This window comes from Rhamphochromis sp. 'chilingali' (genome assembly GCF_963969265.1).
Source record: "Rhamphochromis sp. 'chilingali' genome assembly, chromosome: 10".
Lineage (NCBI taxonomy): Eukaryota > Metazoa > Chordata > Actinopteri > Cichliformes > Cichlidae > Rhamphochromis > Rhamphochromis sp. 'chilingali'.
In genome coordinates, this window is record NC_137937.1 from 14,166,980 (window position 1) to 14,194,041 (window position 27,062).

The 27,062-nt window shown below is 41.2% G+C and overlaps 1 protein-coding gene across 1 annotated transcript; it reads right to left on the reverse strand.

Moving 5' to 3' along the window:
* Positions 1-1,054: 1,054 nt before the first annotated feature.
* Positions 1,055-14,063, reverse strand: tmc1 (transmembrane channel-like 1; the record flags this gene model as incomplete). The annotated part of the gene is made up of 19 exons (XM_080894585.1): positions 13,914-14,063; positions 10,912-11,386; positions 10,634-10,822; positions 10,450-10,540; positions 10,281-10,362; positions 10,002-10,108; positions 9,806-9,904; positions 9,570-9,712; positions 9,339-9,483; positions 9,047-9,241; positions 6,394-6,573; positions 6,168-6,320; positions 5,483-5,611; positions 5,301-5,368; positions 4,915-5,154; positions 4,709-4,834; positions 4,507-4,585; positions 3,900-4,026; positions 1,055-1,248 (listed from the first exon to the last, which is right to left on the reverse strand). Exons 1-19 carry the CDS (start codon positions 13,984-13,986, stop codon positions 1,055-1,057), a joined length of 2,895 nt encoding a protein of 964 aa, XP_080750711.1. The 5' UTR covers positions 13,987-14,063.
* Between the last annotated feature and the right edge of the window lie 12,999 nt (positions 14,064-27,062).

Sequence of the window (27,062 nt, forward strand, 5' to 3'; positions counted from 1 at the left end):
TCAGATGATACGAGTCAGATATCTCTGCTACATGATGCGGGTCAAATCTGAATTTTTGGCACAGTTTTGTTCATTTTGCTTTGGCAAAAATTAATAACCTGGCTTCTGATGTGGCACTTAAAACTCATGGATTGTATCATATTTACCACATGTAGATAAAAAATTAGAGTCAAGCTGAGCATCTAGTCCAGCAAGAGGTGAATGATTCATTTAAACCTTGGTAGTTAGGTTAAATGGCCTCCGTGTCTAATGAATTGTTTAATACTTTGGCCCGGTCACAGTTCTAAGAAACTACCAGGCTGGTTACTTTGAAGGCTGAAGAAGTGAAGGAAGACCCCATTATATTTTGGTGTCATAGCACCAGTAAAGGGTTGAGTTTTATTCATATATGTCCAAATGAGGCATTGCTGGATTCCACAGTTCAAGATCATTTCAAAGCAAGACATCTGAAATTGTATTTTTTTTAAAAAGGCTTAAGAGGGTTTTTTTCACAATCTAGTTTTTCCCCACATTCAATATAATCAATCCAGAGGAATACAGTCAAATTTGGCTTAACCTGCAACACAGAAAGTACGGTTTTATCTTGACCGATCAAAAAAAAAAAAGCTAGGTTACTGGACTCTGGAGCCATTCTTAGGAAATACAGATATTTATATTCTTAGAAATACAGATGAAATACAGATATTTGCGGTATTTGAAATTTCCAGGCTAAAAACATGGTTCTACACATCATAGAGAAGTGGACTGTTAACCTTGTTGGAAGTCTGCAGATCCAGAGGGTGCTTTTAGTTGGTTAATAGCTTTAAGACAAGGACTACATGAGAACTTTAATGTAAAATTAAAAAGAAAACAAAGCACTGATTTTGTTAACATATATTTAGTAAACAAAGGAGTGACAGTACAGTTCATCTATCTTTTCATCATATACACAGACTGTAAAGGAGAAAAAAAACGTATTCATAAGAAGCGATTAATGTGCACTAACTACTATCAGTCCAGCATGAATTTCTCAGTAAAGTGCTTTATTTTCCCATATTTGTTTTGTGTTGTTGTGTCAGTGTCTCTGCAGGCTCGGCACCCTGTACATCCTGGGCTCAGTTTGCCGAGCAAAACCAGGCAGGTATCCAGAAGGCCCGTGGTTGCCACGGTCGTGGGTCCTTGAGCCTGAGTCTCTGCTGGACGGCATCTGGCTTCCTCTGCCGCCAACAGGAGGAGGGTTCTGACCGCTGACGTGGATATCTGTATCATCTGCAATCAAAATAAGAGGAATCTATGATTTCAGGTGTGGGGACAAAACAATGACACTGCTAACCGCCATCAACACAGAGTATAATCCAGTGGGGAAAATAACATTTGACAGTTCACACTGTAAACCTTTACTGCTAATATTACGAAGACTAATACTGCTTCTGTGTTCCAGATTAATCTCTATTCTTGAAAAAATAAATCTCATTAGCTAATTCAGCAAAAGTTGTCATGCTATGTAAAATCTAAATAAAAACAGACTGCAATGATTTGCAAGCTCACTCAACTTTACAAATCATATTTTATTCACAATAGAAGAAAGAAAATATATCATATGTTTAAACTGAGAAGATGTACAATTTTAAGAAAAATACTGACTTATTTTGAATTTATGATAGGAAAATATCTCAGAAGGTTAACATGCAATAGGTCAGTAACATTGATTGGGTTCTTTCTAAGAGTGTCTTGGAGAGGTAGAGTTTCTCAGAAGCAAAGATAAGCAGAGGCTCATCCAGCTGCAAAAAACTTGTGTTTCCAAATTTGTCGCATGAAACTGCAAGCACTTTTCATGTGTATCTTTTACTGTTTAGAAGCAACGTCAACCTCTATTATGTATGCAACAGAAAATAGGATAAATGTAGATATATCTATATGTTATATATACTATATAAATAGAGTTATAGTTTGTATTCACATCTACTGACATTATTTTTATCATTATTTTAATATAACACAAGGTTCAGTTAGCTTTGCACAAAAAAATAGAAACCTCCTCCAAAGAGCTGCTTTTCACTTTCTTGGTTTGACTATATTTCAGAGCCAGTACTTTTTTACTTTTACTTGAATAAATTAGTTGAATTAGTACTTCAGTTTTTCTGGAGTATTTTTAACAGTAGTATTTGTACTTCTACTTAAGCACAGAATGTCTGTACTTTTGCCAACACTCCTGAGCACCTACAAATGGACATTAAAGCACATGCAAAGAAGACATGCTGTCTTCTCTGGGTCAACACTCATTCAAAACCAACTGAGCCAAAGTGGAAAACAGCATTATGCTTAGATGAATTGAAATTTCAAACTCTTTTTGGAAAACATGGATGCTATAGCCTCTGCAAAGGCAAGTTTAGACCTTTGAGGGTTCTCCAGCACCCCCAAATTTAGAGCACTGGAAATTCAGAGCACCCCTAAAAGTAACTAAAATAATAATTGTGATGACAGCATATCTTAGTACTCTTCATTCATCCTCATTATCTTCAGATGTTATATTTTCCTAAGTTTTCTATTGACAGAAGTACAGGATAGAATGAAAACAGGTTTAATATCCAGTGTTGTTGATGTCATGATGTTACAGCGCGCTCCTACAGAGGTGTTGATGCTTCAGCAGTGTGGCTTGTCATCAATACACTAAATAAGTCTTAATATTGGTATAAACTGATGTGGATCAGTTTATGTCTTTCATTCACATTTAACTTTTCGGTGACGGCACAAAGACTGAGAGAAGAGGATAGAGAGGGCTGATGACAGCAAAGAGAGAGAGAGCGAGAGCAAAAAGAGGCAGGTCAAAGAGAACATGTGGTCAAATTTATCAAAAATGATAAAGGCGCAACTTCTGTTTTACCCATAGTCAATAATGATAATTTCACAGCTGTGTGTTGTACTGTTGTCCATTGTGGATCCCTTACTTGCTCTTATAATAATTATTATGAGATTATATTTTTGGTATTTTCTAGTTAAGTGTAGAGGGTGGAAAGAGCGAGAGACAAGACAGAGATTCTAAAAAGAGTATATTGGTATGAATGGCAGCATTTTACAGGATTAACTCCACTCTAAACATGGCAGGATGACTCCCACTACATTGATGTGATGGAATACAAATATGTTATCCACTCGTGAAATTGGGGTACATGTTGCTCTGTGCTGAGGTTGCATAACAAAGGGAGTATTTATATGAATTCAAAAACTTTAATATAAAACAACTATTACAGTTTGCTTCATGTACAAGTCTATGGAGTGGCAGGGTGATTTTCCAGTGTCTATACTGAATAATGCTACTTTAAGTGCTTGATGATTTGGTGGACTGCCTCTATGTAATTAGAGACTGACATAATGTTGTGCATGTTTTTCATCTTACTTCTTAAACTCCTTTAATAACTGAGCCTTTGCCGCAGGTTTGATCACTTTAAGGCTCCATTTTAAAATGGGTGGATTAGACTGAAATCTCTGATTATTAACTCTGAATTATTCTGAAACACTACAATAGATCATCCAACTAATTGGGTAACTTGGGGTTGAAAAGGTGAAAAGGGTTGTAAACAGCATAAAAGAAGAGGGGACGTGCCCCTGCCCCAAGGTTTTTGAGATGTGTTGCTGTCATCAAATTCAAAATAAGCTGATATTTTTCTCAAATGGTAAAAAGTAAATAAATACATTTTTTTTTAAATCCAGTATTTGATATTAATATAACACTGATGGTGCTGTTAATATTTCTCTTTCATTTTACAGCATCCCAACTTTTACTTTTATGTTTGTTAATTTCACAACAAAGTCAAATTTCCTAAAACAATAAGATGAATCTTGAAGTTGTGAATTATCTTAAATCATCTTAAATCTTCAGGTTTACCTTCTTTATTAATATTTGAAATCAAAAGACTCACCTTCTTGATCCTGTACTGAAGCATTGTTGTTCCTTTGTTGCTCTTGTGCAGTCTTTCTGGCCTCCTCCAAATCCATTTGAGCTTTCAGTGCTGCTCGTTTGTTCTTCCTCTTGTTCTCCTCATTTTGCTTAAAAAAAATCACCAAGAGACAAAAACAAAACAAAAACAAAAGATACCCACACGTGTTATTTTTCAGATCACTCAGAGCAAGCACGTACATTTACCCAGCATCTCTTCTGCAGATTTGTTATTGGTGGAACCTGTAGTGGGTTTTTGGATAGATCTGAACTGTCAGGCTTTGCTGCTCTCTGCTGGAGAGATAACACTAATACAATTGCGTGACAGCAGTCATGCATCACAGTGGCCTCGGGCGGTCTCTTTGTGAACTTCAGTGCTGTTTGAAAGCATACCAACTGCTAAAATTAACTATGAAAACAAACCTAGAGAACATCCAACTTACATACATGAAATTTCTTGGGATATTTTTTACTCTCAAAACTCGTCACTTGATTCTGAATGCTATTCAGGTGCAATTTCTGGTCAGAGAAACCACAAAACAGCTACAGCAGTACGTGCTACATTAGAGGAAAAGCAAAACTGAAATTACCATTTGTAGCTTTTTCTTCAGCTCCACATTTGCTTCTCTGTAGCTTTTGGATGTAGATTGCAAGTAATAAATGGCCAGTCTGAAAGATAAAATAACACATGATTACCACCAAAGTTCTTACCACTTTAACACTGAAAGAAAATGATGACAGCATTGTGAAATATACTTATTTATGGATTTACATAGTCTGCTGTTAACTCACACCATAAGAAGTATGAAGGGTAGCACCAATCCAGGGTTAGAGGCATAGCTGAAAACTTTGCTAAACCATGGAGGAAAGTCAGACTCCAGAGTCTCGTGGATCACATCAAACATGCGGTTCTTACCACTGTCAAAAAGATGGTAGTGGTTATAAAAACCCAAGTCATTTTTATTTTAAAGCTAGATACCCTGAACTAGTGTCATTACCTGAAAGGTCCACAGTCAAATGAAGGGGGAATGGAGACAATGGTGTAGATGGCAGGCAGTGTGGACAGAAAGAGGATGACCAGCAACATGGCCATGTAGAAGTTGTTGGAACCAGAGGCTTTGAAGACCCTTTCTTGTGGCACATTACAGCACATAACAGCCCAGCACTGCAGGTACATGGAGACATGGAGCCGGATGACGTTTAAGGCAGGCAGACAGGGCGCATAGAAGGAACCCATCCTGAAAGCAAAGATTAGAAAAAGCAGGACAGATGCTGAGCTAGTAAGAGGCTTTTATCAATATGAAAACCATGATGAACCTAGCTGAAAGTAAAACACCATCCTGAAATAAGAATCTTCTGAGTGAAACAATTGCTGCTTTCCTACCATATCATTCCTTGATTGAAGATCAGGCCCAAAACGTTCCCACTGACGTCAAACTCAGAGTAGGATGGCTTTTACAAATGAGAAATTAAAGGCAACTATTACTTTTGCCACACTTTTTTTTTCTCCAAAGAGTGACATTTTTAAATTCGAGTAACAAATAAGTGATAGAAAAGATGACTCACAAAGCCAGCCTCTAGGTCCCAACACCAGCAGTAGTTGAGAAAACGAACAAGAACTGCTCTCAGGAAATCACCAATCAGCAGTGTGATGTAAGTTGTCATTGTGTCAGATATGATCAAGCGAACAAACTCCTACAAATTAAGAAATCATTTAGCATTAATTTCTTGTCAACATCAAAATTAACATCATCACCCACTCTGAAAACAACAGTTTTATTTCAACATAAAAGCCCCTGAACATTTGTAATGTTTATCGCTTTTAACAATAAGATCAGAGTATGTTTCCTTAGTTAATGCAACAGAAATCCATTAATACAAAGTTAACTAAAGTACAAACTGCAACTACAATGTTTACTTTGATTTTCAACTAAAGCATTATAATAATGGGGGAAATAATTATTTGAATTTGTAAGTTAGTTCATTTCAGCTCAGAAGTATTAATTTATTTGCATGTCATTGAGTGAAATAATGATTTGACCTCCAAACAAAACATGGCTAAATACTTCATGGCCTCGTCCAGTGGCCCCTCATTGCAGTTAAATTATTTTACCCACTATATTCATGTGATTGTTTCATATTGTCATTAATTTTATCATTTCCTTATTTATTGGTATCCACAGCCTAATGCCATAACAACAATTACATCACTTAGTTACATAATAGTACAGACGCACACATGCACACTGACCTGGCCTACCATTGTCTCCCAGCAAGGCCCTCTGGGCACATCAGCAGGGTGGATTGTGACGGGTGGAGCAGTACTGTTTTCTAAAACGGTGCCATTGTAAAGACTGGCCTCCCACATGGTTATATTAAACTTCACTACCTTTTCCTCTTTCCTCTGAGACAAACACTTTGGATTAATCATCCTATAAAATTACAATCTCATAAATCGATACACAATGACTTCTCACTTTAAGGTTGATCTCATCCATGAGTGCAATAATGAAGGTGTAGAGATTTCCCAAGAAGAGGGCAAAGATGCGACCGAGCTGCCACTGCAGGGCAACCCGCGGGTGGTAGTTCTCCAGGGTGCTGATTACATCAAACAGCATCGGACAGAACATCCCCAGTAATGACATGACCATGTTCACCTGAGAAATACATCAGAAAACTAATGTAATTACTCTGAGGACAACTTGGGAGTGCATGGGTTTTTTATTTAGTGTGTAACTTTGTATAACGCCTTACAAAAATGACATTTGATGCAACTGAATAGCTGGTGGCTGTGATCGCTGTAAATCTGGGCAGAATATTACCATTGACATGAACGGTGTGCACTCCTGTGAAAACTAAGTACATGCCATGATTGCAGAGTTGTAGCTCATAGGCAGGTCTTTAGCTTTCAGTATTTATTCAGTATTTATTTTCAGTATTTATTTATTTATTGTCATTGTCAAGAACAATGAAATTGCGTTTGGGGCTTCCATACAACCCAAAAAAAAAGAAGAAAATAATAAATACCCCTTAAAACCCAAGTGTACATATTTAACCCAGTGTGACTCCAATGCAATAAGACAATCCTTAGCAATAATGTTCGTAGAAATTCAGACAAAGACCTGAGAAACATGACAAAATACAACAATGCAACCCATTCAATATTATTGTACTGTGAGATATGATATCAGATATGATAGTTATCTATTTAAGAAAGAGGGGGGGGGGGGGGGGCAGGAGGGGGAAGAGAATAAAGATATGATGCACCAATGCAGACCAGTTCATTGCTATTAAGAAGTTGGATATGGTTATTGTCCGTGAGAGGGGGGCAGAGAGTTCAGGAGCCTCACAGCCTGTGGATACAGGCTGTTGGCCAGTCTGGATGTTCTGGCCTGTATAGACCTGTACCTTCTCCCTGAGGGCAGCAGATGGAAAAGGTGGCGCGCAGGGTGATGTTGGTCCCGCAGGATACTGTGCACCCTCCTCAGACAGCGAGTGGGGAAGATATTACTGATCTCTGGCAGACTTGTTCCAATAATTCTGCCAGCTTCTTTCACCACCCGCTGGAGTGCTTGCTGATCGGCCTTGGTGCAGCTGGGGAACCACACTAGAAATCCATACGTCAGAACGCTGCTGATGGCACAGTTGTAGAAGTTCAACATCAGAGATCTGGGAATGTGTGCGCTCCGCAGTCTCCTCAGGTAGTAGAGGCGCTGTTGGGCCTTCCGTACAACTGAGGTGATATGGTTGCCCCAGGACAGGTCCTCGGTCACAGTTACCCCCAAGAATTTAAAACTGCTCACCCTCTCCACCGCCTCACTGCCAATGAAGAGAGGCAGATGGTTGTTATGACCCCTCTTCCGGAAATCTACAATGATCTCCTTGGTCTTTTTGGTGTTTAAGACCAAGTTATTGTCGTGGCACCATGACTCTAGTTGTTGCACCTCTGTCCTATAGTTTGTCTCATCATTGTTGGATATAAGTCCGAGCACTGTAGTGTCATCTGCAAACTTAACAATGAGATTGGACGCGCAGGAGGAGATTTTCAGACAGATGTCCTTTGATGAACATTTGACTCTAGAATACTTTAGTATGCATTTATTCAGTTCAATATCTGCAAGGTCCTAGTTCCTGTGGCTGTGAAATAACCCTAAATCATCAGCCCTCCACTACCATGCTTAATAGTTGGTATGAGGCAGTTTTGCTGATATTCTGTGTTTGGTTTTTACTGTGTTTTTCACAAACATGGTGCTAATGGCGAAACATCTCCACTTTGGTCTTGTCAGTTCAGAGGACATTGGTCCAGATGTCTTGTGGTTTTTTCAGGTGAAATTTACAAACGTAAACTGTGTTGCTGTCTTCAACATGGTCTACATAAAGTCTTGTGAAAACTTTATTTTTCACATGACTCAAAATGTCAGTTTAAAATTTCTTCCTCAGTGTAATTCACAGAGCAAACTGAGAATATTTTAACAACTCACCTCAAACAGCTTTATGTAGAACACGTGGTATGTGCTACAGCTAACGAACTTCAACATTTAGATCTGGGTCTAGGTGAGTTTGCTCAGGTATGGAACTTGTTACTTATCTGCTTCATCATCAGCCAATATTTAAGAAACATCTCCAACATCCAGTCAGATTACACGTTTCTCCTGACTGCTAAGCAGGCTTCTTTATGCTCTCCTGTAAACTTTAAAGTCTAACGCCTTTATTTCGATGCTTTCCAGTGTCCCCCAGTTCCCATAGAGAAGTTCACTTCTCAGATTTACTTACCCGTCACAGTCAAACTGGTCCATTCCTCCAGAAATACTCACAGCACTCTCACCTGCTCTCACCTTGTGTAAAGAATCTTATCTGGACTCACCCACCACACCCCCTCTCCAAATGACCTGATCACTTTCCCAAAATGCTCCTTAGTGACTATGTTAAACTATAAAACTCCTTTCTTTGGGTTTGGATTGCACTTTTTATTGTCACTATTTTGGCCTTGGACAAGAACTGCAGGACAAATTCTAAATATTATTTAATTAAACCTCAGCAAGTTTTGCTTGCAGCCAAAATTATTCATAAACTTCCTTTTGTAAATGTTATTTCTCATTAATTCCCCCTCTCTCTTTCTCTCATGTCTACCTCATTCCTTTCCCACCACGTGTGATTCTCCAGTCCATCTAAGGCAAATTTCTGAGAACGCCGCACTACAAAGTAGATGAGGTATCCACTTCCTGCTAAGCAGCACAAGACCAGGAAGTTGGCCAGCACACGCAAGAATCGAGTCAGATGGATGTTGTCATCCTTGTGGCTCTCTTGCTCCTCTAAGATTGCCTCCTATAGTGGTAGAAGAAGTGGTAGAGTGTAATGTACTGTATGATACTTGGCTTGCATTAATCAGCATACTGGAAAGCAGACAGTGAGCTGCACTAACCTTGAAGCTGGTGGTGATGGAAGCAAACTTATTGTCTGCTGTTTCAGCATTTCCTATCAGGTAGTCCCAGCTGGTGAACATTTTCCAGCTGAAATTGAAGCTGTTATCATCGCCGACCCCTGATTCATTTGCATTACGTGCCATCCTTTAATTTAAAAGTAAGTACATGATTCACTAAAACACTGTGGACAGAATAGATTTGTCTTTTGTATATAGACATAGCAAACATACGTTCTGATGACCACCATGTAGCTATAGGCCACTGTACAGACACCAACCAGGAAGTAAGACAGAGGCATGCGAAACTTGAGCCAGCCCACCGTACGTTGATTGTTGTAGTAGCCATAGAAGAGGACTGAGTACTGTGCGTAACCCTGTGGATACAATACTTTAATTGGGGGTGACTATTTATTACTACATCAGAGGAGAAATTGCCAACAAAGACAAATAAAATAATACCCACTGACCCCAAAGTCCCAAAGAACAGCAAAGTCCATCGCACTGGCCTCCTCAGCTCTGGGGACAGTCTTTCTTGGCATGCTCCCATAAGGTCGCCCCATTAATGCCTGTAAGCAAAATGCACAGAGAAGGATTACATCGTTTTTGGGGGGAAATGCAAAAGACATAATTCAGGTGCGGTGCATGAAAAAAAAGACAGCATACCTCTGGTACCATAACCAGGCCAAAGGTCAGACCAAACAAGATCATATTGATGCCATACATCCACCTCAGAAAGATAAAGTATGAGGCAACTGAGGAGCCAAAATGACCTGCAGAGCAGAGTACAAAATAACATATGAACAAATGAATATGTGCATCTGCTATAAAACCACAATGTAAGCTATCCTGCTTCTCACAGAAAAGATAAGGCCTTGGAAATTAGAAATGATAAATGCTACTATTGAGCAGCCCTTTGTATTTAAAAAATAAAAGCACACCTACTTTCAATCTCCTTTATTTTCATCTCCCATGGGATGCATGCAGTTTTGAAGTTTTCAAAGTCCCGTTGGAATTTCATCCATTTCTAATGATATGAATAATTTTTTTAATGAATCGTGTATTTGTTTATGTTATTTAATGATTACATAAAGAAGTAAAAGTAAGTCCTCACCTTGGTCATCAGGACTTTGTATGCATAGAGCTTCCTGCCTTTTCCCTTTCCCAAGGCACCTTCATATTTTTCCACAAACTCCTGAGACTCCCTGAAATAAAAAAGCAAATATTAGAGTTCAAAATACTTCTGGTATTTTGAATTACAGCAGAACAAATCAGAATGATTTATCCATATGAAGTACCTTAAAGTGACAAGTTTCTTTTTCATTGGCCAGGGTTTTCCCCTTAGACTTTGGATCAGTTTCTTCCTCTCATCCACTGCCTCCTTCAGCTTCTCCAGCTCCTCTGGAGAGAGACACTCCGGCCTCACCACATCCTTGTCATTGTCCTCTTCTTCATCATCATCCTCTTCGCTTGTCTCTGGCTCTGAACTGAAGCATTAATGTCTTTTAGGGCCCTTTTTTTGTCTAACTGACAGAGTTTTCCATAGATAAGGTGAAATTATAAGATGATACACTACCTTGTTTCAGCCTTCTTGTGCTTTTTTTTTTTTTTTATGTCCCGGGCTTTTTCCTTTACCAGCTGTTTACCTCCATCTTCTTTCTTCTCTCCCTTTTTGGTACTTCCCTGTTTCTTTTTTCCCTTATCAACATTTTCATCAACTTCTCGCACTTCCTCCTTCTCCATTCTGCGTGTTTTTTCATTTCTGATATCCTTTCTTGCTTTTGTTCCCTTGCCACCTGTCAGTTGAGCTTCTTCCTCTTCGTTGTTCTCTCTTCTGCTTGTTTCTTGTTTACTCTTAGCTCTTTTTCGCTTGCTTCTTTCTCTTTTCTCAGATACGGCCTGTAAATCCTCTTCCCCTTCTCCCGCTCTTGTTCCTCCTTTTCTTCTCTCATTTCTCCTCTTCTTTTTCTGCCTGTCACCATCTCTTCTTTTTGTTCTGTGTGTTTTACTCTCATGTTCCTCTTGCAAGGACAAATCTGCATCTTGTTCACCTGCAGTTGACATTTAAACATTACTTTTTGTTAACTTCTTACTATTTATACTCACATAACACTGTCAATCTGTCAGTACTGTTGCTTTCTTTTCACTGCGATGCTCACAGAAAGTTATCTTTTGATACTGTGAAGTTGGCTCGTGCTAAATTAAATAGTTTCCTTTCCTCTCTCATGCTATCACATGTTTTAAGGCATGATAGTACTGTGATGACTGAGGAAAATCAAAAGAACTTCAAATGATTTTCAAAGTGTGTTGGTGGCAACAGTAGTGGAGCATCTGTGTGAAGAAACGAAACACGAGCATGGAATTATTTTTCTGCCAAAAGTCAAACATAAATAAAGTCTAATAAAGTTTTTTTGTTTTGTTTTGTTTTTTCTAGTAATTTTGCTTATTTAAAGTATTTTTAATAAACAAGCTGAAGACTAACCTTCATCTGCATAAGTACCTGCAAAATCCAGTCCAGTGTGAACAATGGGAGACAGATATTTTATCAATGAAAATTAATTAAAGAATTGAGTATACCTTGTTTTTTTCATCTTAGCCATAATAACTGCATTTGCCTCATAATCGTTTTATCTTATGCTTCATTTTTAAATTCGATAATCTGTGGTATCATGTCTTTTAAAAATTATGTTCTCACACAAACTAAACTTTGTTTTAATCATCAGGGCAAGTTTGATATGAGCACACTACAAATAGATGAGTGTTCATCACATTGGAACCCATTAAGTCTTTGCAATTTTCATGACCTTGAGGCTCCCCTCTATTTTCTGTTACCAGAGTCCCAGCTTAATACAGTCAGTGGCTACTTCATTAGTTACACTTGTTCAGCTGTCTTTTAAAATCAATATTTAATCAGCAAATCATATGGCACCAACTCAATGCATTTAGACGCATAGACGAGGTCAAGATGACCTGCTGAAGCTTAAACTGAGCATCAGAATGGGGAAGAAAGCTGCTCTAAGTGACTTTGAATGTGTCATCGTCATTGGTGCCAGATGGTCTGAGTGTTTCAGAGATGCTTTAGTGTTTACAGAGAATGGTTTGAAAATGTCCAGTGAGCAGCAGTTCTCAAGGCTTTTTCTCTGGGTGATTTCTGCTGTGATGTTTGGATTGTAGAGTCATAATTTCTGATTCCAGTAGGATAAGTTTCCATAAAATGTCCATTGAGTATATATGAATTTAAAAATTAAGACTGTAGTTTAGTTGTATGGGAGCATATTTGTAGCAAAGAATGTGCCTTTTAAAGTGATGCCTTTAATTTAAGGGTCCACAGAAAAGACAAACTTAGGTCTTAGACAACTTTTTTAAGTTACTCAGCATGAGTGATGATCATAATTAGATTACTGGAAAGTTTAAGATCTCCTGGTTAAAAACTGACAAATGTGTGTCATTATTGATCATGTTAAGTCCTAATTGATACAGTATAATGATGTTTTAAAGTGCAGATTTAGTATAAAGTACATATTGCAAACACAGAAACTACAAAAATAATAAGAAAGGAAAGATTTGCTGAAAGCAAGACATGTAGGCTTCCTGCTATTTCACAGACCAGATGTTGTTTTAAGAGCTTTTTTAGGTTTGCAGCGAGATGAGTAGTATTAATTCTTTCTCTTTCTGAATATTGTATTCCATGATATAAAACATTTTTAACATTATCGTGCTGTGTTTTTCCTGCAACTTTACATTTGTTATTTTTAAGATAAATACATCTGACTTCTCTACAACATAACTAAACCTTTTAGATAACCTCTTTATAAATCCAGCCCTTCTGTTTTTGTTTTTTTTTTCACATCTCCAATACCACAGTGAACCCTTTCACTGGTGGAGCTTAACCTACCTCATTATGCACCTCGAACTATTGTGCACTAAAGGGGGATGAAGAGGAAAACAAAGAGGACCACTGACAGACTGAACAGATATTTATGTAGTCGGCCTTTTGATGTGTGTCCTTAGTGTAACCGGAGTGGCCATCACATGGGTCATTATGGCTGGGTGCAGCAGAAGGGCACAAAAGAGGCAAACAATGGCTTAATGAAGGGAGACGGGATGACTAAGCCCACAAGGATGGGGGAGACAGCCAAGGGCAAGAGGCCAGCTCCCAAATATGCAGCAAAGTGAACAGGAGGCAAGAACTGGGTGATTAAACATCTTTGTGCTGGGCAATAGCTGGCGTTTTAATGATTTTATTAATTAGAGGCAGACATCAAGTAACTGTACTTCATCTTACTGAACATTAACCTCAATAAATTAGGATGTTTTGTCAGAAAAATACACTCAAATCAGTTATCATAGCTACAACTACCACAAAGACCAAAAGCTCTTCCTCTATTTAACTAATGAGTATTTACCAATATCAACATTTTCCCTAATAAACATGTTGATATTTGTGTAGAAATTAGATTTTTTTTCCAGTAAAGGCCTGTAAATCTAATCGACTTGTATCATCCCAGCCACAAAGAATTAATGTGTTGCCGTCATAAAAACTCTGAAGAATATGTAAAAGCATGCTAATGGGCTTACTGTCATTCTCAGAGGTGATCAGACTGTCCCGAGGCATCTTCCTCTCATGGTCCTGGAAGAATTTCTCCACCATCCAGAGGTCATGTAAGCTAGAAAAAGAGTAAAGCTACAGTGTTTCAGTGGTCTTACGCTGGTCTCCCTCCTTTTACATCTTCTGCATCTCAGGTGAGGATGCAACTTATCCAAATGTGTGTGGGGGTGGGGGTGAGTGTTTAGGGCTGGTACATGATGAGTAATTCGCATGAGAAGTTTACTTTTTCCTCGCCACCCACTGACCCGAAACAGGGACATTGATAGCCTGGAAACCCTAGAGCCACACAATTTCACTAGCAATCAATTATTCAAAACAGTTATGACTTTCTTTATGTGGCTGTGTGTGAATGTTTATGAGCGAGTGTGTACTTGTAACTATGCAGGTGGAAAGACCAAAGCAGAGGGGGTTAATTGAGCAGCCAGCCAAAGTGAAGGTCAGTACTGTTTGACATATGGCTTTGTGTAATTTCATTGTGATTGAGTTGCTGGGGTTCAGTGAGAAATGGAAAAGTGACGTTTAAAAAGTTGCATTCACCTTACAATACCTGAAATACCTAAAAATACTACCAATACCAATATCTATCAGTGTCCTGAAAGCATTCAATCCATCCATCCATTTTCTACCACTTACCTGTGTTTATGTCGTGGAGGCAGCTTCAGCAGAGAAGCCCAGACTTGCCTCACCCCAGCCACCTTTTTCACCTCATCTGGGAGGACGATGAGTCATTCTCAAGCCAGCTGAGAGATAAAATTTCTCAAGTGAGTCCGAGGGCTGCCCCAGGACATCTTCCCAGTACGACAAAAAACCTTGCCCAGGAGGTATCCTAGCCAGATGCCTGAACCACCTACTCTCTACTCCAAGTCCCTGTCAGATAACTGAGCTCCTAATTCTATCTCTAAAGAAGAACCAAGCCACCTATTGAAGGAAACTAATTTCAACCACTTTTAGCAGCACTTTGAAGTGCATGTCTCTCTTTTCACGCTCCACTCTCCCCTCACTCATGGACAATACCCAGACATACTCAATTGGTGATTTCAATTTCTGTCACTGTAGACTGGATGGGCAAACTTCAAAGCACCTTTAAATATCCTCAAGACGATAAAGACCTGGTCCAGTGTTCCTCATCCAGGGCGCAAACCGAATTGCTCCTCCTGAGTCTCCCCTGCAGTACCTTGGGTACCTTGGTATCGACTTCCTTGGAAAAAATGATGAGTGTGAGCCCCCTATATTTGGGGGTCCCACTCTGGTCCCCCAGGGCAACAATCACCCCATTCTCCCAATCCAGAATCACCACCTCAGTTCATCAGGCAATGTTGCAGAGACGTGAGTCTTGTCTTGCAAGTCTTGTTCCTTTGTCTTACTGAATTCCTCATGCACCTGAATTTTCACCCCAGCTACGACTAAAGGTGCACTCCACTGGTGGTGCCAGTACCTGTCAGCTGCCCCTGGGGTTCAATAAGCCCAATAAGCCTGACAGCTCCCTTCACCTCCGATGTCCGCAGTCTGGTTGTGGGATTACCGCCACTACCTAAACCAACTCCAGAGTGGAACAGAATTCAGCCCCTCTACAGGAAACTGGTTCCAGAGCCCAAGCTTTACACTGAGGTGAGGACAGTTATATTTAGCCACTATTTCTCAACCTCATGCACCAGCTCCGGATCCTTGCCCACCCGAGAAGTAAACTGGACCCTTGATTCAAGGAGGGTAAAGGGTTCCGATTTTCTTTATTTACATACCCAGCAGTTCAATGAAACTGTTTTCCCACACACTTTCTTCAACATATATCCCCGTCATTTCTGAATAAATAGTAATATGTGCCACGTAGTATGTGTTTGAAATAAATAAATTTGGATTTAATTGTGTTTTGATGCAAACTGTTGAAGAACATACTGTAAAAGTGGTCTTGTCTGACTCCAGTATGTCTGGTTTTGAGCCTAATTCAGAGCCATTAAGTCTGTTTTGAGTCTGCTCTGTGGCTACACAAAAGTATGAATGTTTTTAAAACTTACATTTGAGCTTAAATATCCTTTTTTTTGTTGGTTGGTTAGTTAGACCTTAGTTTCTTCTTTGGATTTAGAGAGAAGGTGAAAATATTTACATTTTAGAAAGTGGCTCATACACAACAAACCATGTGATCATTAAATCAGATGTAGAAAGAGTTTTTTTTTCAGTTAAAGAAATCACATTAATATATAATAACAACAGAATAAATGATGGATATTAGACTCAGACGATTAAAAGAATTGGATGAACTTATAGCTCATAAAAATGTAACTCTTAGATACGGAGAGATGAAATCAAGGTTAAAGAACCTGTAGAGGGTGGTGTTGCTCTACACTGAGTCCAAAGTGGATTCCAAACAACAGGAAGAGACAGGATGACACATCAACCTTCTTAAAGTTATGTTTTATAGTCACGTGACTTGTTTTCTGCATGACTGTCTGTAACCTTGTGCAGGAAAGCCCAGAGTTTCAGAGACATGACACCATGTTTGTGTGCATGTGTACAAGAAAAAAATGGGAAGGGTATCGGCTTTCTAAAGCTAAAGTGAGATGCAGCTATGAGAGTGTCAGTGAAGTGGCAAGATGAGGAAGGTTGACAAGGCTACTAGAGCAGAGAGTGACGTTTTTTTTTAAAAAAAAAAAAAAAAAGCAAAATTTGTATTCTGCTGCTTTGTAGCCAGAGGTTTTTGCCACACAAGGCTCCAAACAAATGAACCGACAGTCTAAACCTGTGTTACATGAGACCTCTTGGATGATGTGGCCAAAAGCTTGGCAGCAGAATTTGGACAAAGCATTGCCAAGGCAGAGGACAGGGTATTGCAAATTTGGAGTAAAACTTGTCTAAAACAGGCCTCTATTGTAAATGAGACATTGAGTCTCAATGGAATTGCCTGTATAAGAATAGGTTAAACAATACAATAAAAACAAAGTTATCTCACCTGAGTGTGAATATAGCAATATCCCTTTCCTGGCAATCTTAAAGACATAAAGACCTGGATGGCCGCTAACTTTCTGCTTCTTAATTCAGATAAAACTGAGGTTATTGTACTCGGCCCTGAAAAGCCTAGAAATATGGTATCTAACCAGATTCTTACTCTGGATGGCATTACCTTGGCCTCCAGTAACACTGTGAGGAACCTTGGAGTCATTTTTGACCAGGACATGTCCTTCAATGCACATATTAAACAAATATGTAAGACTGCGTTCTTCCATTTGTGCAACATCTCTAAAATTAGAAATATCATGTCTCAGAGTGACGCTGAAAAACTAGTTCATGCATTTATTACTTCCAGGCTGGACTAATGTAATTCATTATTATCAGGATGTCCAAAAACTCACTGAAAAGCCTTCAGCTAATCCAAAATGCTGCAGCAAGAGTACTGACAGGGACTAGAAAGAGAGAGCAGATTTCTCCTGTTTTGGCTTCCCTTCATTGGCTTCCTGTTAAATCCAGAATTGAATTCAAAATCCTGCTCCTCACATACAAGGTCTTAAATAATCAGGCCCCATCTTATCTCAATGACCTTGTAGTACCATATCGCCCTATTAGAGCACTTCGCTCAGACCTACCATTTATCAGTTCAAACATCCAACGACATGAATGCTTTAAAAGCATCAACATCAGCTCTTCTCTGACAGCATGGTGGGAGTTTCTAAAATTGACGGCGTCTTCATTAATCCCATGCAAACGTACACCTATCTGGAACAACCCTGACATATTACAAAACAATAATATGATAAACTTTTCAGATTGGAGTGGTAAAGGAATCAAATATTTAGAACATATACTAGAAGGAACAGAATTTATTTCATTTGATGGACTAGTTACACAATATGGGATCAACAAGAAAAGATTTTTAGAATATCAACAAATTAAATCCATAGTAAAAAAGAAATTTAAACCGGATCAAGTTGAACTACAAACACCACCAAGTGTGGTTCAATTTCTTACTCTTAAAACCCCCAAATTACTATCCAAAATATACAGAATGCTTTCTAAAACAGATGAATCAATATCACTTCCTATTGCAAAATGGGAAGCGGATTTATCAGTTAACTTAGACCTAAACTTCTGGTCTCAGATTTGCTTAAAAACCTTTCATCTAATTAGAAATCCCAGTCTTCAATTAATTCAATACAAAATATTACATAGAGTGCACTATACAGGTCATCGGATGTTCAAGATGGGCTTTACGTCTACCAACAACTGCTCACACTGCCAAACCAATTCACCGGACAATTATATCCACGCTCTTTGGTTCTGTCCACCAGTTCAGAAGTTTTGGCGCGAGATATGTGAAGACTTATCGAAGTGTCTGAAATGTAACATTCCAACTTCCCCCTTAGTGTGCTTGTTGGGCAGCTTAGATAATGTCACTTCAGAAAAGAATATCGCCCATATGGTTTTCACTGCCCTATGCATAGCCAAGAAAACAGTCCTCATGAACTGGAAAAATAAAAATAATCTTAATTCTAACCAATATAGAAATTATCTATTAGATTACATTAGTCTTGATACAGCCTCTGCCACCACATCAGATCAATTGCTCTGGGCTCCTTTGATCAGCTCCATCACCTAGTGGGGGTGGGGGGTCATAGTTTGGTCCCGCCTTCACTGTTGTGATTGGTGTGGGGGTAGGGACAGGCTTAGGGCGTCGGGGGGTTCCCCGGAGGCATCTTCCTTGGGGGGCTCAACCCGGGGTAGCGGTCATGTCCGGTTAGGGGCTCTGTTGGCTCTCAGGTGACTGTTTCCTCGCAGCTGCGTGCAGCGGGGCTAGGGGAGGGTCTGTGCTGACGGACGTGGGTTACTGACCTGGTAGCCTGGCTGCCCCTGGGTGGGTCCGGGATGGGCGTGAGGTTCTGGGGGCGCTCCGTCTCTGGGCTGGGACCCGGACCGGGCCTCGGGGGCTTGGGTCCTGGTTGGTGTGTTGCCGGGGTTGTGGGCGGGTGGGTGCATGGGGGCCCAGCCCTGGAGCAGGGTGCCGCCGGTGCATCGAGCCACCTGGGGGGCTCTTCAACTGGTGGGGGAGATCTCATCACATCTTGCAGGAGCTTTCCTCTCCTCAGGAGCTCCCTCTGCAGGAGGGGGAGATACAGGAGAGGTGGAGGAAGATCTCAGCCTGGGTGTTTATTGTCTTATGTAGTCTGGAAGATGAGTGGATGGTGGGGTGGGTGCAGTTTTCTCTGTGGTGCGGTTGGGTGGACTGTCCCGGGCTCTGTGGGGCCGGGAGGCGCTGCTGCACTGGGCCCCGGTCTGGATGGGCCTGGGCCCCCTTTCCCTGGCGGGTCGCGGAGTATGGGGGTGCCTACTGGGGTCAGCGGGGGAGCTGGCCCCAGGGAGGGGTCACTTGCCCCTCCCTTCCTTCCCTCCCCATCTCCAGCTGCCTCCCTCTTCCCGCTCCACCACAACCACCCACACATGCAGGACCTTGGAGTAGGGGTATGTCACCAGGGTGCAGAGGAGGCTACCCACCCCCCCCCCCCCCACCCCCACCCCCCCCCCGTCCCCTTCTGGCTGCCTCTGCCTCAATTTTATCCCACAACTTAGACATTCACATTACTCACACTCTCATTACACATACATATAGGATCTTGGGGGTGGGCACGATACACGGAATCCAAAGTACCATCAGGGTGTACACCCCACCCCTGGCGTCGTTGCCCACCTCTCAATTTTAAATACACGTAGACATTGAGGGCTAGCAGGAGGGACCATGCGCTTACCTGCTGCTCTCTGGCAGGTAGCTCCATGCCCTCCTGGGTTTTAAATGCACCTTAAAACACACATGCATCAACACTACAATGAGCGGGTGGAGGGAGGTTTGGAGTCTTCTCTCACCCCCATTCTCTGCGACCTGCTGGAGCGGGGGGGCTAGGAGGAGGAGTTGGCCGTCCGACTGCGGTCTGGAGTGTGGGGCCTTCCTGCTGCTGCGGAGTCGGGGCGGTCTGCCTCCCCCCACCGCAGGGAAAAGGGTAACACCACCTGGGTCTGGGTGCAGTTCCCCCCTCCAGGGGCAAGGGTACCTAGACCCGGTTTGTAGAGTACGCTTGGGGAGTGTGATCGTGTGTACAGTGTCTCTTTATGTCTGTCTCCACGTTGGTTGAGTGTGGAGTGAGTGCATATGAGAGCATGAGGGTGGGAATGGATGTTTGTATCTGTGTGTGCCTGTATTTCTGTGTCTATATGTCAGGTTGGGTATCAGACGCCACCTCTCTGGGGACATCTCAGGCCCTCCAAGGCTTGGAGGCCTATCTCCCCCTACCACTACCTCCCCTGCCAGTGGCGGACTCCCTCAGACATCGGTGCGTTGGTGGTTCTTTGTGTCCGGGGATGGGCGTCCAGGTACACACCGGCTCACTCCTTGGCGGCCGCTTATCGGGGCCTGGAGCCTGGGGCTCGCTCGGGCCACTTCGGAGGTGGGGTGCCCCCGGCCTCTCGGCCTGGGGCTTGGTCACTCAGGCGCGGCTGGCTGCCGGCGGAGCTCACGGGCGCGTCACTGCAACTCCCCCTGGCTTCTGCTCCGCGGCTGCTGAGTGAGCCCTCATCTGGGACTCTCCTCAGCTCTCTCTGGGACAGTGGCGCGGCTGCCCCTCTGTTGGTCTTCCTTGGTCTCTTGTGTTCTGGGGGCCTCTGGATGTCTGGAGTTTTGATCTCCTCCATACCTGCTTCATGCCCTGGAGGACGGGGCTGTGGCCCCCCCACACCCTCTAGCAGATCATTACATGAAGGAACCTTTTAAAAAACAAAAAACAAGCGCGTCCATGCTCACAGGTGTACACACGGGTGATCACACCCACAAACTACACCCTTTTTGGCTCCTACCTCAAAGCACACTGTGTTCTGTTGATCTTATGTGCTGCACAATAATGTTTAATATTTAGTATTTACTGTCATATTCCCATATATCATTGTGATGTTGTTTATTCTATTACTCTTGTTCTCTTCTGCTTGTTTTCTTTTTTCTTTCTCAGCAGGTGATCCAGGTGATCGATATATGCATTTTTTTTTCTCTCTGCCCGTTCTGTTGGTTTTTGTTTTTTGCCCTTCTCCCCCGTCCCTCTTCTCAGCTGTTTCTCTTTCCCTCTTTCTTTCTCCCCTTCTTTCCCCCAGTCAAGTCTGTCCCGTATTCAGTAAGTGAAAATAAAATAAACAATAAAAGGTGAATCAAATGGACCATTACGGCAAGGCTGGGATGGTCAATTTGGTAAAGTAAATCCGTTGGGCATCTTTGTTTGCCTTTAGACAATAATTCTGATGGCAAAAGAGCCAAACGGGACAGGCAAAAAAAAAAAAAAAGAGCACTTCGCTCTGCAGGCCTACTTGTTGTTCCTAGAGTATTTAAAAGTAGAATGGGAGGGAGAGCCTTCAGTTTTCAGGCCCCTCTTCTGTGGAACCAGCTTCCAGTTTGGATTCGGGAGACAGACACTATCTCTACTTTTAAGATTAGGCTTAAAACTTTCCTTTTTGCTAAAGCATATAGTTAGGGCTGGACCAGGTGACTGTGAATCCTCCCTTAGTTATGCTGCAATAGACGTAGGCTGCCGGGGGATTCCCATGATGCATTGAGTTTTTCCTTTCCAGTCACCTTTCTCACTCACTATGTGTTAATAGACCTCTCTGCATTGAATCATATCTGTTATTAATCTCTGTCTCTCTTCCACAGCATGTCTTTTATCCTGTCTTCCTTCTCTCACCCCAACCGGTCGCAGCAGATGGCCGCCCCTCCCTGAGCCTGGTTCTGCCGGAGGTTTCTTCCTGTTAAAAGGGAGTTTTTCCTTCCCACTGTTGCCAAAGTGCTTGCTCATAGGGGGTCATATGATTGTTGGTTTTTTTTCTCTGTATCTATGAAGCGCCTTGAGGCGACTTATGTTGTGATTTGGCGCTATATAAATAAAATTGAATTGAATTGAATTGAATTGGCAGAAACATAAGGGAATAAGCAATTCACAAGATTGTTGAACTTCAAAGCCTGGTGTGTTGAGATACCTACATTAAGCAGGATAAGTTTAATGAAAGAAGATAAAGAGATAGTAGTTTACGTCACGTTTAAAACAATGTCTTGAAAATTTTTAGGTGTAAGAAAAGTATGTATCATCTTATATAGAGTTAATACAGATCATCAGAGGCGTGTCTGAGGTGTGCAATTAAATATTTTCTGCATAACAAAGGTAGGAGATACCTGTTAAGAATATCTATTTTTTGCACAAAAGGAAGCACAATGCATACAGCCAGAGGCACATGACAGATCACAAGACAGAGATTCAGTTACGAAGGTGTGATACGGTAAGCAAGAAAGTCCTGTCTGACAGATACAAAAGCTGTTCTAGAGATACTTCCCTGCCTGAACCTCACAGCCAACATACAGGTATACATATTAGGTTGTAAGTACTTGGAGAATGGCACAATTTTTCCAATTTTGTAACCACAGTGGATTCAATTTTCAGATATGAGGATTGCTTTTAATACTCGGTCAATGACTGCCTGAAGTCTAGAATCTGCGCACTTCACCAAATATGTTCGGCTAGGTCTTTACTACAGCAACCATCAGTTGCTGCTCGCTTGTGGGTCTCTACCGCCCACCTTTAATTTTTGTCTTCAGTAATTGCAAAGCATGCTCTGTTGGGTTGCAGTCAGGTGACTGTGTTGACCATTGAATAATATCCAATTTCTTTACCTTGAGAAACTCATCGGTTGCTTTTGGAGTTTGCTTTGGCTCATTATTGATTTGCCCAGTGAAGTGTTAGCTAATCAGTTTTTGGAGCATTTAGCTAAATCTGAGCAGAGAGTATAACCCTGTACACTTCAGAATTGTATCTTTCTATTTCTATTAGCAGTCACATAAAAATAGTAAATACCTGAGATCCTGTTCTACTGGCAGCCGCACATACCAATGCTGTAACGCTTCCTAAAACATGTTTGATAATGTGGTTAATCTTTCTTCTGTCCAAAGAAGAACCAGTGCAGCTTCGTTTAGATTTGTTCTGGCAAAGTCTAATCTGGTCTTTCTGTACTTGAATTCAACCATTGGTTTGGACCTTGTTGTAAACCAAATATTCTATAAACTTGTATTTCAATTAATGAAGGTCTCTCTTCATTGTAGACTTTGACAATAATAGTTCAATGAGACTGTCCTCAACTTGTTGGATATTGTAAAGTGGTTTTCTTAAAGAACGAATTTGGCAATCATTCACTTTAGTTGTCTTCCTTTTTCTTCCAGGACTTTTGGTCTAACTGATCTTACTTGTGTCCTAAAATTTTGCTGTATATTCGTTTGGATTACTCAGTCTAAATACAGATTCCATCATTTGCGTCAACATCTCTTTGAGCCTCATATGAGCATTCCAAGAATTGAACTTGCTCCCAAATGCAAGTTCAACACTCACTGGGAATCACTGACTGCAAAGTTTGTTATGGAATAATCAGGGAATAAAGTTACCTTGCTATGAAACTGCTTGTTACTCATTACTTGTAGATTTAAAGCATATTCAAAAGCAACACATTCACATTTATTCCAGTACAAAAATGATTGTGAAACAAAATTTAAACAATTTAAAGGACTCTGAGAGCAGCAGTTGCTACTGAATGCAACCAATAGAGACCAAAATGAAACTTATTAAAAACTTGGAATTTGTAAGACACAAGTGAGCTGATGACCGGTCATTTTCTCTTAGATTTTACTCATCCAGCAAAACTTGAGAAGCTGCTTAAAAGACAATTTTGCCAAATGGCCAAATGCAGTTAAGATTTTGTTAAAAATAAAAGATGAAATGTTTCAGGTCGATGAAAAAGAAAAAAGACTCGGAAAAACAGAAAAACATGCCCACTTTGTTTGGGGGAAAGGTGAAAGCACACTTTTCGTCCTCAGCACTACTGCAAATTCCTCAGACAACCCACGCCTTTCTTGCTATGAGTTGGCATTGTTTACCGCTGCACCACCATGCTTTCTTAGCATGTGGGAGCAACAAGCCTTAACGGTTCAGAAGCCTGTACAAACAAGCCCACCTTTCATCTTTTTTTAGCTTCACACTGTCTAAAATATAGTATAGATGACATTTAAGAATAAAAAAAATGGTTGGTTGCTGGAAAATATTATATATATAAAAAATATTTGTAAAAGTATACAAAACAAAACCCAAAAGAGGCGTATTTACTGGGAATAATAATAATAATAGAAATTATACAGAAATATACATAAACTCATACATGTCTAAGAGACTGAGCGAGTGAGCATGAAATGATAGGAGCATGTTGAAGTGCATGCAACGCAGAGTTTATCTGTGCATTTCTGTTGCTCTTTAGTTAAACAGCCAATGTAGATATCAGTGTGCAGGCGTTAGACAGTGATTCATCATTTGATAAAAGACTACTGAGACCTGCAAACTGCCTGCATGTACTGTATGAGTCAAATAGCATTTCTGTAACAGAATATGTCTGTAGCCAAGCCCCCTGTCCCCTAATGCAGGCCAGAGAAAAGCAGCATAGACTTAGAGGAAGGATGTCTAGTGAGGGTTACAGGCACTGTACTGTACTATGCCAAAATAAATATGTGGAGTTTTTGTGTTTGTGCGTGTGTGTGTGTGTGGGGGGGGGGGGTCTACTTTAGAGAAGCATCACCAAAACCAGTTCTTTTCCAGCTGTACTGGGTAATAAACACAAATTCGTAAACACTTTCTGCAGAAAGCCTGCCTGTGTTTCCCTGATAACAACAATCTACCAGTGAACTTTGTATAGCATTTATTTTGCCTGAGTTGCACGACTGTTGACACTAAATGTAAAGCAGCAGGAGGTTTTGGCCCTAAGGGTAAAACTTGGCTGTTTTTGTCAGGGAGAAAGAAGAGAGCTGAGAGGACAGTGCAAGCTAATCCAGGTGTGACTCAGACTATAGACATTTGCCAGGGGGGACTAAAAATGACGTAATCATTGTAAACAGAGACCTGGCATATAAGGATGTCTAAGGCACAATGTTTGATGTGCACTTTCAATAGATTATTTACCCCAAAGACTATCTGGGATGAGTGACTGCACCTGAGCAAAGATTAGACCCATTTATCAATAGTACAGACTGTAGAAAAACAGGCATCTTTAAGTGTTGCTGTTGGCATTTTGCCAGGATTAATAGCAAGTCTTTACTACTTGCCCATCTAGATGTTTCCCTGTCTTGTGTTTTTTTCCCTCAAGAAATTCCTTCTTCCTGTTTCTGGGTGTTTCTGAGGAGGGGATTTGACTATTTCTCCAACACGGAAATAAATGCTTAAAAAAATACCTTCACACTGCAATATATCAAAAGCAGGCAGAGGGGGAAAGGGGAAAATAAACGGTTTACATGGATGAAGAGAAAGTGAGCTGCTCAAATTTGCACACCATGTTCACGGGCCAGCAACAGATGTGTGTAGGTGTGAGCGAGAGACAAACAGAGAGCATGGTAAGTATGCGTGAGTAAAGCAGCGTCATCGAGCAGGCAAGCAGGCCTTGGCAGACTGTGGGTGTTTTTATGGGTGGGACTTGGCTGCTGCAATTGACAGATTACAGTGGTGGAGGCGTGGCTTGCCCTTGCAGTCAGAGGAGCACGTGGCTAGGCCCGTCTGCACGAGGGAGCAGCAACAAAGACCAGCCAGTCTGGGCCACAGGACATCTGCTGCACACCAACACACACACACGCACACATGCAGGGGTTCACATTTGATCACCACATGCAGACATGTGGTCAGGTCATACATAGAGTGTCTTATATCAGCTGTGAAGGGCAAACCCACACAGAGCCTGTAAATGGAAACTGATTTTTTTTTTAAATGCATATGCATCACCTCTTCATTGGCCTTTTACATGAACCATGTGTGCACAAGTCTATACACACACTCCATATTAATCCAACAATTACCCAGATACCCGTGTACAGTGAGGCCTGTGTGTGAAGAGGAAAGAAGGAGGATGAGGGACTTTAGATAGAGACTGTGGTGGGAAACTTTTGGGGAACTCCTCCCTGCTCACAAATAACAAGAAGCACATTCACGAGAGGTTCAGGGGAGGTGTGCAGTACCAGAACAAGCAACAGACTCAGTGGTCCTTAATTTGAGCCTGTTGTGCTGCTCATTCTTCCCCTTTAATGGTTTGAGTCTCTTTAATTTTCTGTCTGCCTATCTCTTGGAAGCATTCTCTAATTCCAAAGTGCTTCACTGAATGTTTCCTGAACATTTTCAGCAACAGGAATTTTCAGCAAATCTCTCCCTGATCTCCCACCACATCAGATAGACACAGTCTGTTCATGAAAAATGCTTCTCTTTTTTTTTACTGTAGACCACACAAACATCTACACACAAACAGTACCACCCCCTTCTTTATGGGGGCTGCGCATGAAGCCGAGCGTAGACAGAGCAGGGTAGGGAGATCAAGTTTAGAACCGATGGTTTTAGTCAGAGCTTATCAAGCCCCACACACAGCTTATGTAAATGGATAAGCTGCCATCTCCACCACTAGCCCCTTTATCGACAGTGTCTCACCACACCGACGCCAGACACAGGCAAGCTGTGCCTCTGTGTGTGTTTGCACATGCATGTGTGTGTGTGTGTTTGTGTTGGGTCGACCAATATCTGCCTAGTAACTACAGACAGACTGCTCCAGATTCACATAAGTAATCCTCACACCCTTACACAAACACACACACGCACAAGAAAACACACAACAAAAGAAAACAAAAGAAATTGTAGGCATCTGTTGCCACGGCAGCATTGTTACTCAGCCCCTCACGTGTATGACATGTTAATGTATAAAAAAGGGACATACTGCTTCAACAAACAGATACAAAAGCCTAGCTATGACAGCGAGGGGGATGGGTAACGATACTCAACACCTCCCACTCTCTCCTCGGCTGCCCCCTCCTCTCACTGAAAACCGTGAACCTTCACATACTGAACAGATATATGTTTCAACACATGCTCCTTCTCGTCTGCTCCCTGCAGGGCTGTGTATTAACACAACACATGCGCACAAAGACCTCAGTGTAATCCCAGTCTTCCATCCACCCTTCTTCATTCACATATGAAAAGCTTTCGGGCTAATGTCAACAGAGGGATAGTGCTACACGCATGTATGTACACACAGAAGACCATTAGCAT